The sequence below is a fragment of the Solanum verrucosum genome, unplaced genomic scaffold, assembly GCF_900185275.1.
Source record: "Solanum verrucosum unplaced genomic scaffold, falcon-dt-bn FXZP01000184.1, whole genome shotgun sequence".
NCBI lineage: Eukaryota > Viridiplantae > Streptophyta > Magnoliopsida > Solanales > Solanaceae > Solanum > Solanum verrucosum.
In genome coordinates this window covers 524,897-538,302 of record NW_026020302.1, presented here as the reverse complement: position 1 = coordinate 538,302, position 13,406 = coordinate 524,897, and the positions used below count along the sequence as shown (strand labels likewise).

General features: G+C 35.3%; 3 protein-coding genes across 3 annotated transcripts; 2 read left to right on the top strand and 1 right to left on the bottom strand.

Annotated features, from left to right (window-relative positions):
* The first annotated feature begins 1,283 nt into the window (after positions 1-1,283).
* On the top strand, positions 1,284-5,018 carry LOC125834834 (putative late blight resistance protein homolog R1A-3). Its single transcript, XM_049513985.1, has one exon. It carries the CDS (start codon positions 1,284-1,286, stop codon positions 5,016-5,018), a length of 3,735 nt encoding a protein of 1,244 aa, XP_049369942.1.
* Positions 5,019-5,933: 915 nt separating this feature from the next.
* Positions 5,934-9,787, top strand: LOC125834837 (uncharacterized). Its single transcript, XM_049513987.1, has 2 exons — positions 5,934-6,196; positions 9,277-9,787. Exons 1-2 carry the CDS (start codon positions 5,996-5,998, stop codon positions 9,457-9,459), a joined length of 384 nt encoding a protein of 127 aa, XP_049369944.1. The 5' UTR covers positions 5,934-5,995; the 3' UTR covers positions 9,460-9,787.
* A 139-nt stretch (positions 9,788-9,926) lies between these two features.
* Positions 9,927-13,030, bottom strand: LOC125834835 (metacaspase-4-like). The gene is made up of 2 exons (XM_049513986.1): positions 12,602-13,030; positions 9,927-11,120 (listed from the first exon to the last, which is right to left on the bottom strand). Exons 1-2 carry the CDS (start codon positions 12,945-12,947, stop codon positions 10,216-10,218), a joined length of 1,251 nt encoding a protein of 416 aa, XP_049369943.1. The 5' UTR covers positions 12,948-13,030; the 3' UTR covers positions 9,927-10,215.
* Between the last annotated feature and the right edge of the window lie 376 nt (positions 13,031-13,406).

Here is a 13,406-nt window from a genome sequence, read left to right as displayed (position 1 = left end):
GAATTATCACCACTCCTTTTTTATCCATATTTGATTTATGACATATCATTTATCCTTTATTGAATTGTGTTCTTTTAAAAAAATATAAAAACATATTCATAAGTTTCTATTTTGTAAAAAACAAATCATTATTTTCAATTTTACAAAAATAAATTCATGTTTGATGTGAATAGATTGTCCGTCGTATCATGTGAAAGAATTACTAGTTACTACTGTTGTTGACTAGTGGATCTTTATAAGTTTATGTACATTTGAAAGTTAAAAGAAGCATAAAGATATATAATTCATCGATATGATGCTTTAGGATATTATGATATCTTGTTTACGAACGATGATTTACTCATTCGATAGATTGCATAAGAATTGATTTTCATAGTTTTCACAACTTGTGTATTTTCATATTTATGAGAAAAAATATAACTTCATGTCCGACCCAATACCCAACCATAAAATCCCTTAATTATATGCCAAGCAAGTATCATAGAAGTGCATAGCTTAAGTATGAAACTAACAAACCACATAAATTTTTGGGGGATTTTCCGAAAGAGTCATCTGGTGTGAAGTATGAAATATAATAATTTTGAGATAAAATACATGATTATTTTATCTCGCGTTTGGTTGGGGGCATATTATCATTTATACCATAGTGATAGAATATATAAATTATGATCCCATATACATAATGGAGTAACTTATTCCGGGATAATAACTCTCGAAACAACTTGTTCCAACCAAACAACCCCTAAAGAAAAAGACAAATAATATTGGTGTATTATTGAGTCACTTTACAGCTACCACCTAAAGCAACTTGCTACTACAATTCCTCTCTTGTTAGGTATAAAAATTATTAGAGAGAGAGAAGAAACTTTTCCTTCTTCCTTCAAACCTTCATCCATTTTATTTGAATAAACTTTTTTCTTATTTCACGTATTACGTAAACTTGGAAATATATCTTTGTTGGAATCCAAATCTGAGAAATTGAAGATACTTGTTAACTAACTGTAAGTCATCTTCTTCATGAATTACTTTTTGCCCATACATACAAATTAGAGAGTTGATTTCTCAAATGGCTGACTCAACTATTAGTTAGTATCTCATAAAATTGAAAATGTAAGAAAGTCGATTTTCTGAGATAATAATTAGTTAAGTGACATTATGAAAATGGTACATATATAAGATGTATAACTTTTCACAAGCATTAACATAGCTTCAAACACTAGATATTGAAAGACATGAACCTAATTCCATGAGTTGGTGAACTTGCAGGAATTTTTCTACAGAAAATGAATGAAAATGAAATTGAGGAAATGTTAGATCACCTAAGAAGGATCAAAATTGAAGGTAACCTGGATAGCTTCAAGATTTGGCATATTGGGGATCTTGATATTGTGCTAAGAGTTTTTAGAACCTTTATAAAGTATCATGTTCTTTTACCTGATTGTTTAGTCAAACTCACAAAGAATGCCAAATGGACTGTGGAAATGCTTCACCGGGTATTTGATGGGATTCCCGATGAATGTAAAACTAACCTTAATCTGGAAAGGCTAGAATCACATTTGTTGGAATTCTTTGAAGGTAACTCCAGTTTAAGTTACAATTATGAGTTGAATGATTTTGATCTGTCGAAATATATGGATTGTCTGGAAAAAATTCTAAATGATGTACTAATGATGTTCCTGAAAAAGGGTAGGTCCTGTCATCCCAAAGAAAAACTTGCAATACATCTATCTATAAAGAAACTGAAAATTGTTCAAAAGAAAATGAGATTTTTGAGATACATATATGCCACAGAGATAAATGGTTATGTCAACTATGAGAAGCTGGAATGTTTGGAGACTCAAATTCAGTTTATGGCTAACAATGTGGGACAATTTTGTTTGGCCGTATTAGACTATGTTGCTGATGTTGAAGTTAATGATGAAAATGATATCTTTAATAAACCTCCTTATCTATTATCATTGATTGTGTTTGTGGAGCTGGAAATGAAGAAGATTTTTCATGGTGAACTAAAGGCTTCAAAGTTTACTCAATCAAAACCTTTCAAGGACAAGAAATTACCAAAAGAATTTTCACATCATCTCTGCAATCTGTTGATGTATCTCAGAAACAAAAAACTCGAGAACTTTCCTAATAATATCTCTGCTCAAAATATTGATGTGGCAATAGAATTCTTGTTGGTTTTCCTTGATGCTGATGTGTCAAATCACGTTATTAATGGTAACTGGTTGAATGAGGTCTTGTTAAAGGTTGGAGCTATAGCGGGTGATGTTCTATATGTAATTCAAAAGCTTGTTCCTAGATCTATAAACAAAGATGACACTAGCAAAATAAGTCTTTGCTCGATACAGATATTGGAGAAGACTAAAGATCTGAAGGCACAAGTTGAGACGTACTACAAATCCTTAAAATTTACTCCATCTCAATTCCCCACCTTTGGTGGATTGAGCTTTCTGGATTCTCTTTTAAAGAAACTGAATGAGATGTCGAAATCTAAGTCTGGTTTAGATTTCTTGATGAAACCTCTTTTAGGGAATTTGGAGAAAGAGTTATCATCTCTTACATCCATTTTAGAGAAGGAGCTATCATCCATTTTCAGAGATATCGTGCACCACGAACATAAAATTCCTAAAGATCTTCAGAGACGTACCATCAATTTGGCATATGAGGCTGAGGTTGCCATTGACTCTATTCTTGCTCAGAATAATGCTTTTTTGCATATTTTTTGCTCACTTCCTACAATTTTAAAAGAGATCAAGCAAATTAATGCAGAGGTGACTGAGATGTGGTCAGCGGACATTCCTTTTAATCCTCACTACGTGGCTGCTCCATTTAAACATCTGCCAGCTCGACATAGCAATCCTGTGACTGATGAGGAGGTAGTCGGTTTTGAGAATAAAGCAGAAGAACTAATTGATTATCTGATTAGAGGTACAAATGAGCTAGACGTCGTCCCAATTGTAGGCATGGGGGGACAAGGGAAAACGACAATTGCTAGAAAGCTGTACAATAATGACATCATTGTTTCTCGCTTTGATGTTCGAGCATGGTGCATCATTTCTCAAACATATAATCGGAGAGAGCTATTACAAGATATTTTTAGTCAAGTTACAGGTTCCAAACACAAGGAAGATACGGTTGACGTTCTTGCCGACATGTTGAGGAGAAAATTAATGGGAAAGAGATATCTCATTGTATTGGATGATATGTGGGATTGTATGGCATGGGATGACTTAAGGCTTTCTTTTCCAGATGTTGGAATGAGAAGCAGAATAGTCGTAACAACTCGACTTGAAGAAGTGGGTAAGCAAGTCAAGTACCATACTGATCCTTATTCTCTTCCATTCCTCACAACAGAAGAGAGTTGCCAATTGTTGCAGAAAAAAGTGTTTCAAAAGGAAGATTGCCCGCCTGAACTACAATATGTGAGTCAAGCAGTTGCAGAAAAATGCAAAGGACTCCCCCTAGTGGTTGTCTTGGTAGCTGGAATAATCAAAAAAAGGAAAATGGAAGAATCTTGGTGGAATGAGGTGAAAGATGCTTTATTTGACTATCTTGACAGTGAGTTCGAAGAATATAGTCTGGCGACTATGCAGTTGAGTTTTGATAACTTACCCGATTGTTTAAAGCCTTGTCTTCTTTATATGGGGATGTTTTCGGAGGACGCAAGAATTCCAGCATCTAAATTGATAAGTTTATGGATTGCTGAAGGATTCGTGGAGAACACTGAATCTGGGAGATTAATGGAAGAGGAAGCTGAAGGTTACTTGATGGATCTCATTAGCAGTAACGTGGTAATTGTTTCAAAGAAAGGTTATAATGGTAAAGTCAAATGCTGCCAGGTTCATGATGTTGTGCATCACTTTTGCTTGAAGAAGAGTAGAGAAGAAAAGTTTATGCTTGCAGTGAAGGGTCAATATATCCAGTTTCAACCGTTGGATTGGAAGGGAAGTCGAGTGAGCTTCAGTTTCAGTGAAGAGCTTTCCAAGTTTGCATCTCTGGTTTCCAAAACACAGAAGCCTTTCCACCAACACTTGAGGTCTCTGATAACGGCTAATGGTGGAGAATCTATTGATGTGATTCCCTTCTGTCAGATTACTGAATTGCGACTTCTTAAAGTCTTGGATTTGATTTCTTATACTGTGGAGTTTTTGTCGTTTGCTACATTCAAACCACTAAATCAGCTGAAGTACCTCGCAGTTTGGGCAGATAAATTCTATTTTGATCCAGGAACACATCTGCCCCATATAGAAACTTTAATTGTGAAGAATTTTCCTTATGGTGTACGGTTACCAGTGTCTTTTTTGGAAATGGAAAAATTAAGGCATGCTCATTTTGGTTGGGCAGTTTTTGATAAGCAGGGGCTCTTTGAAGGATCCTCTAAATTAGAAAATTTGAGGATATTAAAGAAAATTGTTGGATTTCCGATTGATAGTCTGGATGTGTTATCAAAGAGGTGTCCTAATCTTCAACAACTTCAAATCACACTTGAGGATGATGAAGATTCTGCAGAGCCTTTTTGTCCCAAATTGGAGAATCTTACCCAGCTTCAAGAACTTCAACTTTCCTTTGTGCATCCCCGCATTCTATCCGGGTTACAGGTGCCTTCAAATTTAAACAAGCTGGTACTTAAAGGAATTCATATTGAAAGTGCTATTTCCTTCATTGCGGAACTACCAAGCCTGGAGTATCTCCAATTACAGGACGTGTGTTTTCCTCAATCAGAAGAGTGGTGCCTTGGAGATATCAGGTTTCATAAACTTAAGTTGTTGAAATTGGTGCAGTTAGGTATCTCAAGGTGGGATGCCTCGGAGGAATCATTTCCCTTGCTTGAAACACTTGTTATAAAAAAGTGTGGTGACCTAGAGGAGATCCCACTTAGCTTTGCTGATAATCCATCATTGAAACAGATTAAATTGATTGGGTCCTGGAAAGAATCTCTGGAGGATTCAGCTGTGAGAATTAAGGAAGAGATCGAAGAGATTGAAGGATGTAATCGTATACACCTCGTCAAAGAATAGTCAGATTAGTGAGGTTTTAATAGCTAATTGTTGCAGCCATGCTCATACTGAAGTCTAGCCCATTTCTCTTTTATTGTAACACTACTACTATTTTCTATGTTTGTTTTCATTGATAAACTCTTTTTATGTATGATTGGAGACAAATATATATCAGTTGGTCTGTCACTGATTTCTTGTTTTTATGCAGCTTTATACTTTTGACCAATTTCTCTCCATTAACATCTTGATAGCTCAATACACATCAACCATGTTGTTGTTGTTGTTGAGTAGTTCTTGATTTTCTAATTCGATGAACGATCCGAAAAAGCTCAAGGTTAAATTTACTGCTTCTTGTTGCTGGAGATGCAATATTTTTCAAAGTTTGGACAGATTCTTCTCTGTTTCCTTTGGTATAAAGCCATATAGGAGATTCACTAACAATGAAATGTACTAACAAATGAGTGTAAAATTGTAGGCAAACTAGTTCAAAGAATTCTCTTTTTATTAAAAAAAAACCATCCTTTTTAGAACATAATTTTCTTCTATGGGTAGTTGGTTCGTGGTTCAACTAATACACACAATCATTTCACTCCTGAGCTGTCCGCTTTGGACCAAAGAATCGGTATTAAGATATCAATTCTAGTCCACTTAAGATAGATCGAAATCAAAATTATATACCTTTTTTAAAGTGCAATTTTTGATATTTTTTACTCTATATAGTTTGTTCTTTTTATTGTTTTTTTAAAGATTTCTTGATGTTTAAAATTACAAAAATCTTTCTTTTTGCATTATTTCCTTCAAATTTATTTATAAATATAAAATATAAATTACTAAATATACTTGGATCTTAACTTTTGTCAATCAATTCATACTTAAGGACTATTTTGAATGTTCCGCAAATATAAGGGGCCATTTTTGTCATTTTTATTTCTCCCTTGCACTGTTCTACTCTAGAAAATAGCAGAAGAAAAGTGTTGAGAGAATCATCAGAAAAGTCGATGTCGATTCTGTGGGAGAAGAGTGGAACATGGCGGTGGTTAGTGAGGAGAACGAAGGAATCGAAGCCGTTCTTCATCGGATTCGCCACCGTTTGCGGCGTCATTCCGGGGATTATTGGTTTCTGCGTTATGTCAGCCACCAATACTCGCAGTCCTGAACTTGAAGCCAAACTCCGGAAGAACGCTCGCCCCGAAACCCTAGTATGTTCACTTCCCCTTCGAATACTCATATTGCTAAAACTAGATCAGTTTGTGCTCATGTATGTTGTACCTTCTGCTGTTTTATACGGGAAATTGGTTAGGATTATCAATCGCCTAATAGTATTGTAATTGCCAAATAAGTATCTGATTCATAAGTGTTGTAGCTTCTGCTACGTGAAATTGCTTTGATATTAACATAGAGTCCCTTCACCAAGTAGTATTGTTATTACCAGATGAGTATCTGATTCATAAGTGTTGTAGCTTCTGCAGTTTTGGTTGTATGTAAATTTACTTGGCTTATTGTGTGTTGTACTCCGTTTGGCCTTTGTTTTTGCCTAGCTAACTGTTATGGACGGATGAGTATCTGCTTTATATGTGTTGTATATTGTGGTTTAATGATTGGATGGAAATTCTGCTGTCATTAATATTTCCTAATGTGTATTAGAGTCTTCTTTTCTAGTAGTATTGTTATTACCAGATGAATAACTGATTCGTATGTGATGTAGCTTCTACAGTTATGATTATACGTAAATTGACTTGGTATTATTGGTTCTTATTGTGTATTGTTTAAAAAATTTCTGGTATGGAATCATAGTCTATATAATTACAATTATGATTTAAGAATATCCATTAACTATAGTCTAAAAGAGATAGACCATCAATCAGTTGATTCGTTGTTATTCATTAAACTAATCCATTATAAAAATATCAGAAAAAGAAGGGAACATGGTTTTTGCTAACATAAACTGAATTTTTTTTAACAATTTTTCGTAAAAAATGTATCTTTACCCTGGAGCCTCGAAGGAAAGAAAAATCATTCTTTGCTTTGACTTCCTTTGGCTGCTACTTAGCTGAGTGTTATTGCAGGAGCATCTTCAATCTGGTAGGATGAGTGTATCTGTTTCACATGTGTTGTACATTCTGCTGTGATGATTATACCAAGAATTGCCTTGTTGTTATCATTTTCTAATGTGTTTTAGAGTCCCCTCACCTAGTAGAATTGTTTTTACCAGATGCTTATTGATTCATATGTGTTGTAGCTTCTGCTGTTATGATTGTACGCATATTGATTTGTGTTGTTGGTTCTTATTCTGTATTGTACTCCCTTTCGCCTTTGCCTAGCTGACTGTTATTACCAGAACATCTTTCATAACAGTTAGCTAAGCAAAGGCCTTTGAAAGATGCTCTGTTAATAGTAATGGTATATCTGGAGCAAACTTTCATATGGCGAGATCAGTATGCACCTCATGTCTATTGTACATTCTGCTGTGATGATTGTGCTTTTTGATCTATGAAAATGAAAGGTAACCTGGCAGTATCATTTGATAATGTTTCTTGTTGTTTGATGTACTTGTTACCTTTAAAAAGAAAATGATGTTTGGAGCTTTATTTTTTAGTGTAGATAAAGTGATTGATATTTAACTTATAGAAAATAGCAATCGATAGCTAGTCTTGGTAGATAGAGAACGAAGAGTGTAAAGGAATTGAATTACTTCTGAGAATTTGGTTGGAACACCTCCTCTATATTTATTTATTTATTGATAGGTTCCTCTGTATGTTTTATGAGACACCATATGACAGATCAGGGAGTTTAAGATATTAGATTGTCAGGTGTATTTTCTAAGTTGTAGTCAAAACAAATATTAAAATGTTGATCCTGAAATTCTACAAGAATTTGTTCAGAGAGACAAAGAAGTGAAGGCATGAATGGTATGTTGAGGAACTGGGGAATACATTATAAGTGGAGCAGAAGAGGACTGAGTTGAAAGACCTTTCACTGAGAAAATGTATGGCTTGCTATCTAAGCAGTGTACGAAACGAAGTCTCTGGAATTCAATAGTTTCACCAAGGGCTTTTTGTTGAATATGTTGACCTATCATTTTTTTCTTGACCAATCATTAAGGAAGATTCAAAGACCAGCTTCAAGTATTTTCTTAAGGTGGAGAAACTAGATAGAAGCCTAAATGTGATTTTTATTGCTATAATCCCTGAAGAGGAAAGGGTGTTGATTAGAGTCTTTTGACCTCTATTCTATTTGGCAATAGTTACAAGATTATTGCCAAAATCCTCAATGGAAGGTTGAGGGCAATAATAGACAAATTGGTATCTAAATCACAAAATCCTTTTTCTTTGTGGGAGTGCTAGTAGCTAATATGAGCTTAGAGAGTTGGAGTCCAAGATAAAGTTTACTGATGCTGGGGCAATGTGCAAATTAGACTTCAAGGCATATGACCATGTTAGCTGGCCTTTCTTGCTAAAGCTACTTGAGAGCATGGGTTAAATATATTGACTTGTGCATGTTAAGCTGTAAACGACTCGAATGTTATTACCTTTTAACGTACAGATTCTACCAGTATTTTGGGCCGTAAGGTGGAAGAATCCATCACTATCTACCTTGGCTTGCCTTTGGGTGCTTGGACCATGCCAGGGTGAGTAAATGGAGCATCGGAATGTTGGCAAGAGCAGAGAATTGTTGAGAAGGCAAATAGATAGATAAGGATAACAATTCCAGCTTGTATTTTTGGAACTTGTAAATTGGAAAGGAAGGACAACTAAGTTCTTTAAGTCCCCAAAGAACCTCTATTGAGTGAAGTGGCTTGACTGCCGAGCAGGACTATTTTAGTGAGAATAAAGCTTAATTTCAGACCCTTTTCTTTCATATTACAAATGGCCCTTCTCTTTTTCTAGTTTGGTTTTGAATGATATATTGTAGGTGAAGATGAACACAGCATTTGAATATACCCATTTATGTCTTGTCTTTGTTAAAAACTAAAACAGAGTTGTGAGCACTTCCACGTAACTTTGGTTTACACCTTTGATGAAATCGGCCACCTGCTGTCTATGGGAACTACAAATAGCTATAATGTTCACTTCTCTATCTTGTTCAGTCATTTGCTGTTTGAAAGAACATCGACTTTGCTTTTTTTTATGAAGAGCTAAGTAGATAAAGCTTTACAGTAGATAAAAAAAATGGACTCACAGTGGTTTCTTCTGGTTTCATTGGCTTTCTTTTATAGCTTAGTACTTTGACTTACGATTGTTGAATTCCTAAACATACATTGTTTTGATTTTTGTAACAGATGATGGGTAAAGTTAATAAAGAGAGGTTGGCTGAGTACCTTGGCGAACTGCAGAGAAAGGAGAACACAAATGACAGATATGTTGCAGCTCTGAAGGGTGAAACATTGACAAGGAAACCTTACCAAAGAATTCAACCAGTCCCAAATCCAAGTGATATTGAACCAAAGAAGGAACATAAGTAGATCGCGGCTTAGCTAATTTTGTTGCTTTAGTTTGGTACTTCTACTTTTCCAAGTGGATAAAGCTTTGGAATGGAGTCATGGACACAACTGGAGTTATTGATATATATCTTTGAAACTTGTACAAGTAAAATTTGAAGAATGACTGTTATCGAATGAGTGAAATCTCTTTGAAATTTAAATAACCATATCTGAGTTCTAGCGCGAGTAATATTGTTTACATGCATTGCGATATTGTGTTATGCGTGCAAGGATTTGTTGTACTTGATTACTATATATATCCAAGATGTAATATGAAAGTGCAATTCAGGTGAATATTTTCTTATGTAAACCAAAATTTTGAAATTCAGCTCCTCCTTTCGTTCTGTTCCCTAGTTTCACAAGACAAAGGTCAATTCTTATGATGGCACATGATAAGAAATTTATACATTCAGTTGCATTAAATTATAACACATTCAGTATATTCAGTATACAAGACAAGTTCTCCAGATTAAACTTTCAAATATCCAAAACAATACCGAAAACTGTGGTTCTTTAATACCTTATTCTCTGACCAAATTTAAAAGGAAAAAAAAAACAGAGCCAAATACACATTCACATGATGGAGAATGGTTCTTCTGCAACACCAGAGTAGAAGAGCTACTCCAACATAAGCACAAACAATCACACAAATACACAAAAGGATGTAGTTATATAACACCTCGTTAACTTCACAGTCGTATTTTCAACAGCTACTCGAGAAGGCATAGCACAGCAGAATCAACAAACAAAAGGAGCATCAACGTGATGATCATCGCAGTAGAGGCCTGGACGTTGTGTGAAGCCTTGTTTCTGCATCTTTTTCCTAGCCTTGCTAACAAGTTCCTCATTGGTGACTGGACCATCTGATTCAGCTAGGATTTCCTGAATTGCGTTGCTTAGAGCACCATAAGAATCTCCGCCTGCAGGGGTGGCATCTGCAGATGTTTGGTCTGTTTGGCACCCACTGACGAGAATGCCACTGTCTGGAAGACCTCTATTACCTGAACCGGCATAAACTTCCTGCTTACCTTCAACGTGTGTTTCCATGGCCGGTTTCGCATAGCTCTCATCATTTTCATCAAGTTTCTGTTTCAGAAACTCTTGAGCCAAGTTACCAACCATACCCATGAACCCACCACCTCCACCCTGCTCGTTATTCTTTTGTAGCTTGTTAAAAATGACCTTCATGAACTTCTTCACCTTAGGACTTGCATCTTCACCAAAGACGTCAAAGAGTGTTGGCCTAAGTTTCCCAACATCAATGTCATCCTTACCGGTTTTCTGCTTAAGTATCTCGATGAGAGTGGAAAGAGGTAAGGACTTGCTCTTCACATGAACTTGATCACCGTCTTCCGTCTCAATCACACTACTCTCAGCAAAGTTCTCCTCTTCTTCCTCACGGCGATGGTGGCGACGTGGAATGTGGATACCCCGGGATTCAAATGCATCTTCAACATTTCGACGTAAGAAATTCTTGAATCCAAAACCAGATCCATGGCCTTCATCGTCATCACCTTGCTTGTGGCTCTCCCCTATCTGCTCTTTAGCTTTGTCAATGAGGCCTCCACTGTGGCATGAGTCAGATACAATTGTGATCCGGCAACCTTCAGGAACTTTGTCAACGAGCTCTCTAAAATCATCATCTGATCAAGGATGAAACAACACGTCCAACAGTTCAATATTAAATTGCCTGTTACTTTTCCAATATTATAAAACCAAGAGGTAATAAATTCTATAGCCGAGTGTCGGAAATCAAGGGTAAGGTTTGCGTACATCCTACCCTTTCAAGACCCCACTTGTGGGATCATGACTATTCTCCTCTTTTTTGCCAACTTTTTCTGATCTCCCATTCAACAATTTTAATAGCTCTGGTTCCAAATTCTCATTTCTAAATCCTGGTTCCCCATTTCACAAATCTCCCTAAAACTCGGGATCCGTCTCAATAATCATCAAAACAGATCAACTAAGCACTTTCAAGATCCTTTTTTACACAATATTCTATATGATGATCTCAATCTCATACCAATCTACAAATCACACACACGAAGAAAAAAAACAAATTTTGGAACAACCCATGATTAAGCTCAAGGAAATAGTTAAGTTCCTGTAAATGAGATTCGTTATCACAATGCTGTAAACTATACTCCCTCTTTTTTTCCAACTGTTCCTCGTCCCCCATTCAACTATTTGAATTACTCTAGAAACCCAAATTCTCATTTCTAAAATCCCATTTCCTCGTTTTACAAATCTCCTTATATCTTCGATCCACCTGAATTATCATCAAAACAGATCAACTCAACCTTTCAAGATCATTTTTTAAGAAAACCATTTCAAGATCTCAATCTCCTAGATCCCTTACCACATCAACTCTACCCCCCAACCCCCAAACCAAAACAAACAAAAAGCAAAATTTGGAGCAAATCCATAATTTAGATCAAAGCAATAGAAGTACCTGCAATAAAACTCATATCACACACACATGACACAACACAAAAAAAAAAAACAAATTTTGGAAGACACCCATGATCTATAGACCAAAGCATACAAGTAGTACTCAACACAGAACACCAAAAAAGCAAATCTTGGAGCAAATCCATGATTTAGATCAAAGCAATACAAGTAACTACCTATAAAATTCAACCCACAACACAAAAAACCAAATTTTGGAACAAACCCATGATTTAGATCAAAGCAATACAACTTAACCCCCAATAAATTCAACACACACACAAAAAAAAACAACATTTTTTTGGGAACAAACTCATGATTTAGATCAAGTACACTCTTACTAGCTCAGTTGATTAGCTACCTGACTACTCAATTCCTAATTTTGATCAAAGAAATGCTCAAATAGCTGCATTAAAATGCATACCACACAAAAAAAAAACAATTTTTGGAACAAACCCATCATTTAGATCAAACCAACTAACTCCCCAACAAATTCAACAAACACAAAGAAAAAAAAAAACAATCTTGGAACAAACCCATCATTTAGATCAAGTACAATCTCAGTAGCTCACCAGCTACCTGAATTTCCAATTCCCCACTTCATAATCCCCGCCCCATTTCCCCTACTCCAAATCCTTAAAAAAAAGTGCTTTAAATAAAAAAAATGTAGAATTACCTGTAATAAGATTCATATCACAAGGAACAATACACTCGTCAAAACCAGTATCATCTTCTTCACCCGTTTCAGCAGGTAACCTAGTCCCATGTCCACTATAATGCACAAACAAACAATCCCCTGATTCAGCAGATCCAACAAGATCCGATAAAGCTTTACGTATATTCCGTCCTGTTGGTTGTGTGTAAGAATCATCAGTATCTATAAGAACAGTAATGTCTTCCTCAGCAAATCCGAAACGATTAAGTAAACAATTGTACATTCGATTAACATCGTTAATACAACCTCTAAGTTCTGCTTTTGTTCCTGGATAATTGATTCCAATTAACACTGCTTTTTTCGCCATTGAAATATTTGGTTTAGAGAATTTTTTGGGATTTTTTTGGGATTGTTGATTCAATTATTTGAGATTTTTTTAAGTCAAAGGCTAGTGGGACATAAGTAATTAAAAGTTTTTAAGTTGGGACCCACCATAAGTATTTTGTGGATATTTTATCATTTTTTAGTTTTTTTTTGGAATTGTAACGGTTTTAGAGTCTGATCTTAAATTTATTTAACTTACATTAAAGTCGAGATGAGAGTAATGAGTTTTGAATTTGTTATTACTGGTAACGTTTTATACGTTTATTTGTTAGTTGATAGTGTTTATTTGTTGAAGAATGAAATAATGTCTATACGCTATTTAAAGGATGTTTATATTAGATGTGTAAAAAAATGAAAAATTAAAAGAAAACATAGTCTTTTTGTATTGTTTGATAGGGCATGAAGGTTAACAAATAATGAAAATTTTCTTCAAATTGTTTTT

What these genes read in the sequence shown, in the direction of transcription:
- LOC125834835 (XM_049513986.1), bottom strand. Translation starts at nt 12,947, where the DNA reads ATGGCGAAAAAAGCAGTGTTAATTGGAATCAATTATCCAGGAACAAAA. An exon ending in TGATATGAATCTTATTACAG is followed by an intron (nt 11,121 to 12,601) that starts GTAATTCTACAT and finishes ATCCTTGATCAG; the next exon opens with ATGATGATTTTAGAGAGCTC.
- LOC125834837 (XM_049513987.1), top strand. Translation starts at nt 5,996, where the DNA reads ATGTCGATTCTGTGGGAGAAGAGTGGAACATGGCGGTGGTTAGTGAGG. An exon ending in ACGCTCGCCCCGAAACCCTA is followed by an intron (nt 6,197 to 9,276) that starts GTATGTTCACTT and finishes TTTTTGTAACAG; the next exon opens with ATGATGGGTAAAGTTAATAA.
- LOC125834834 (XM_049513985.1), top strand. Translation starts at nt 1,284, where the DNA reads ATGAATGAAAATGAAATTGAGGAAATGTTAGATCACCTAAGAAGGATC.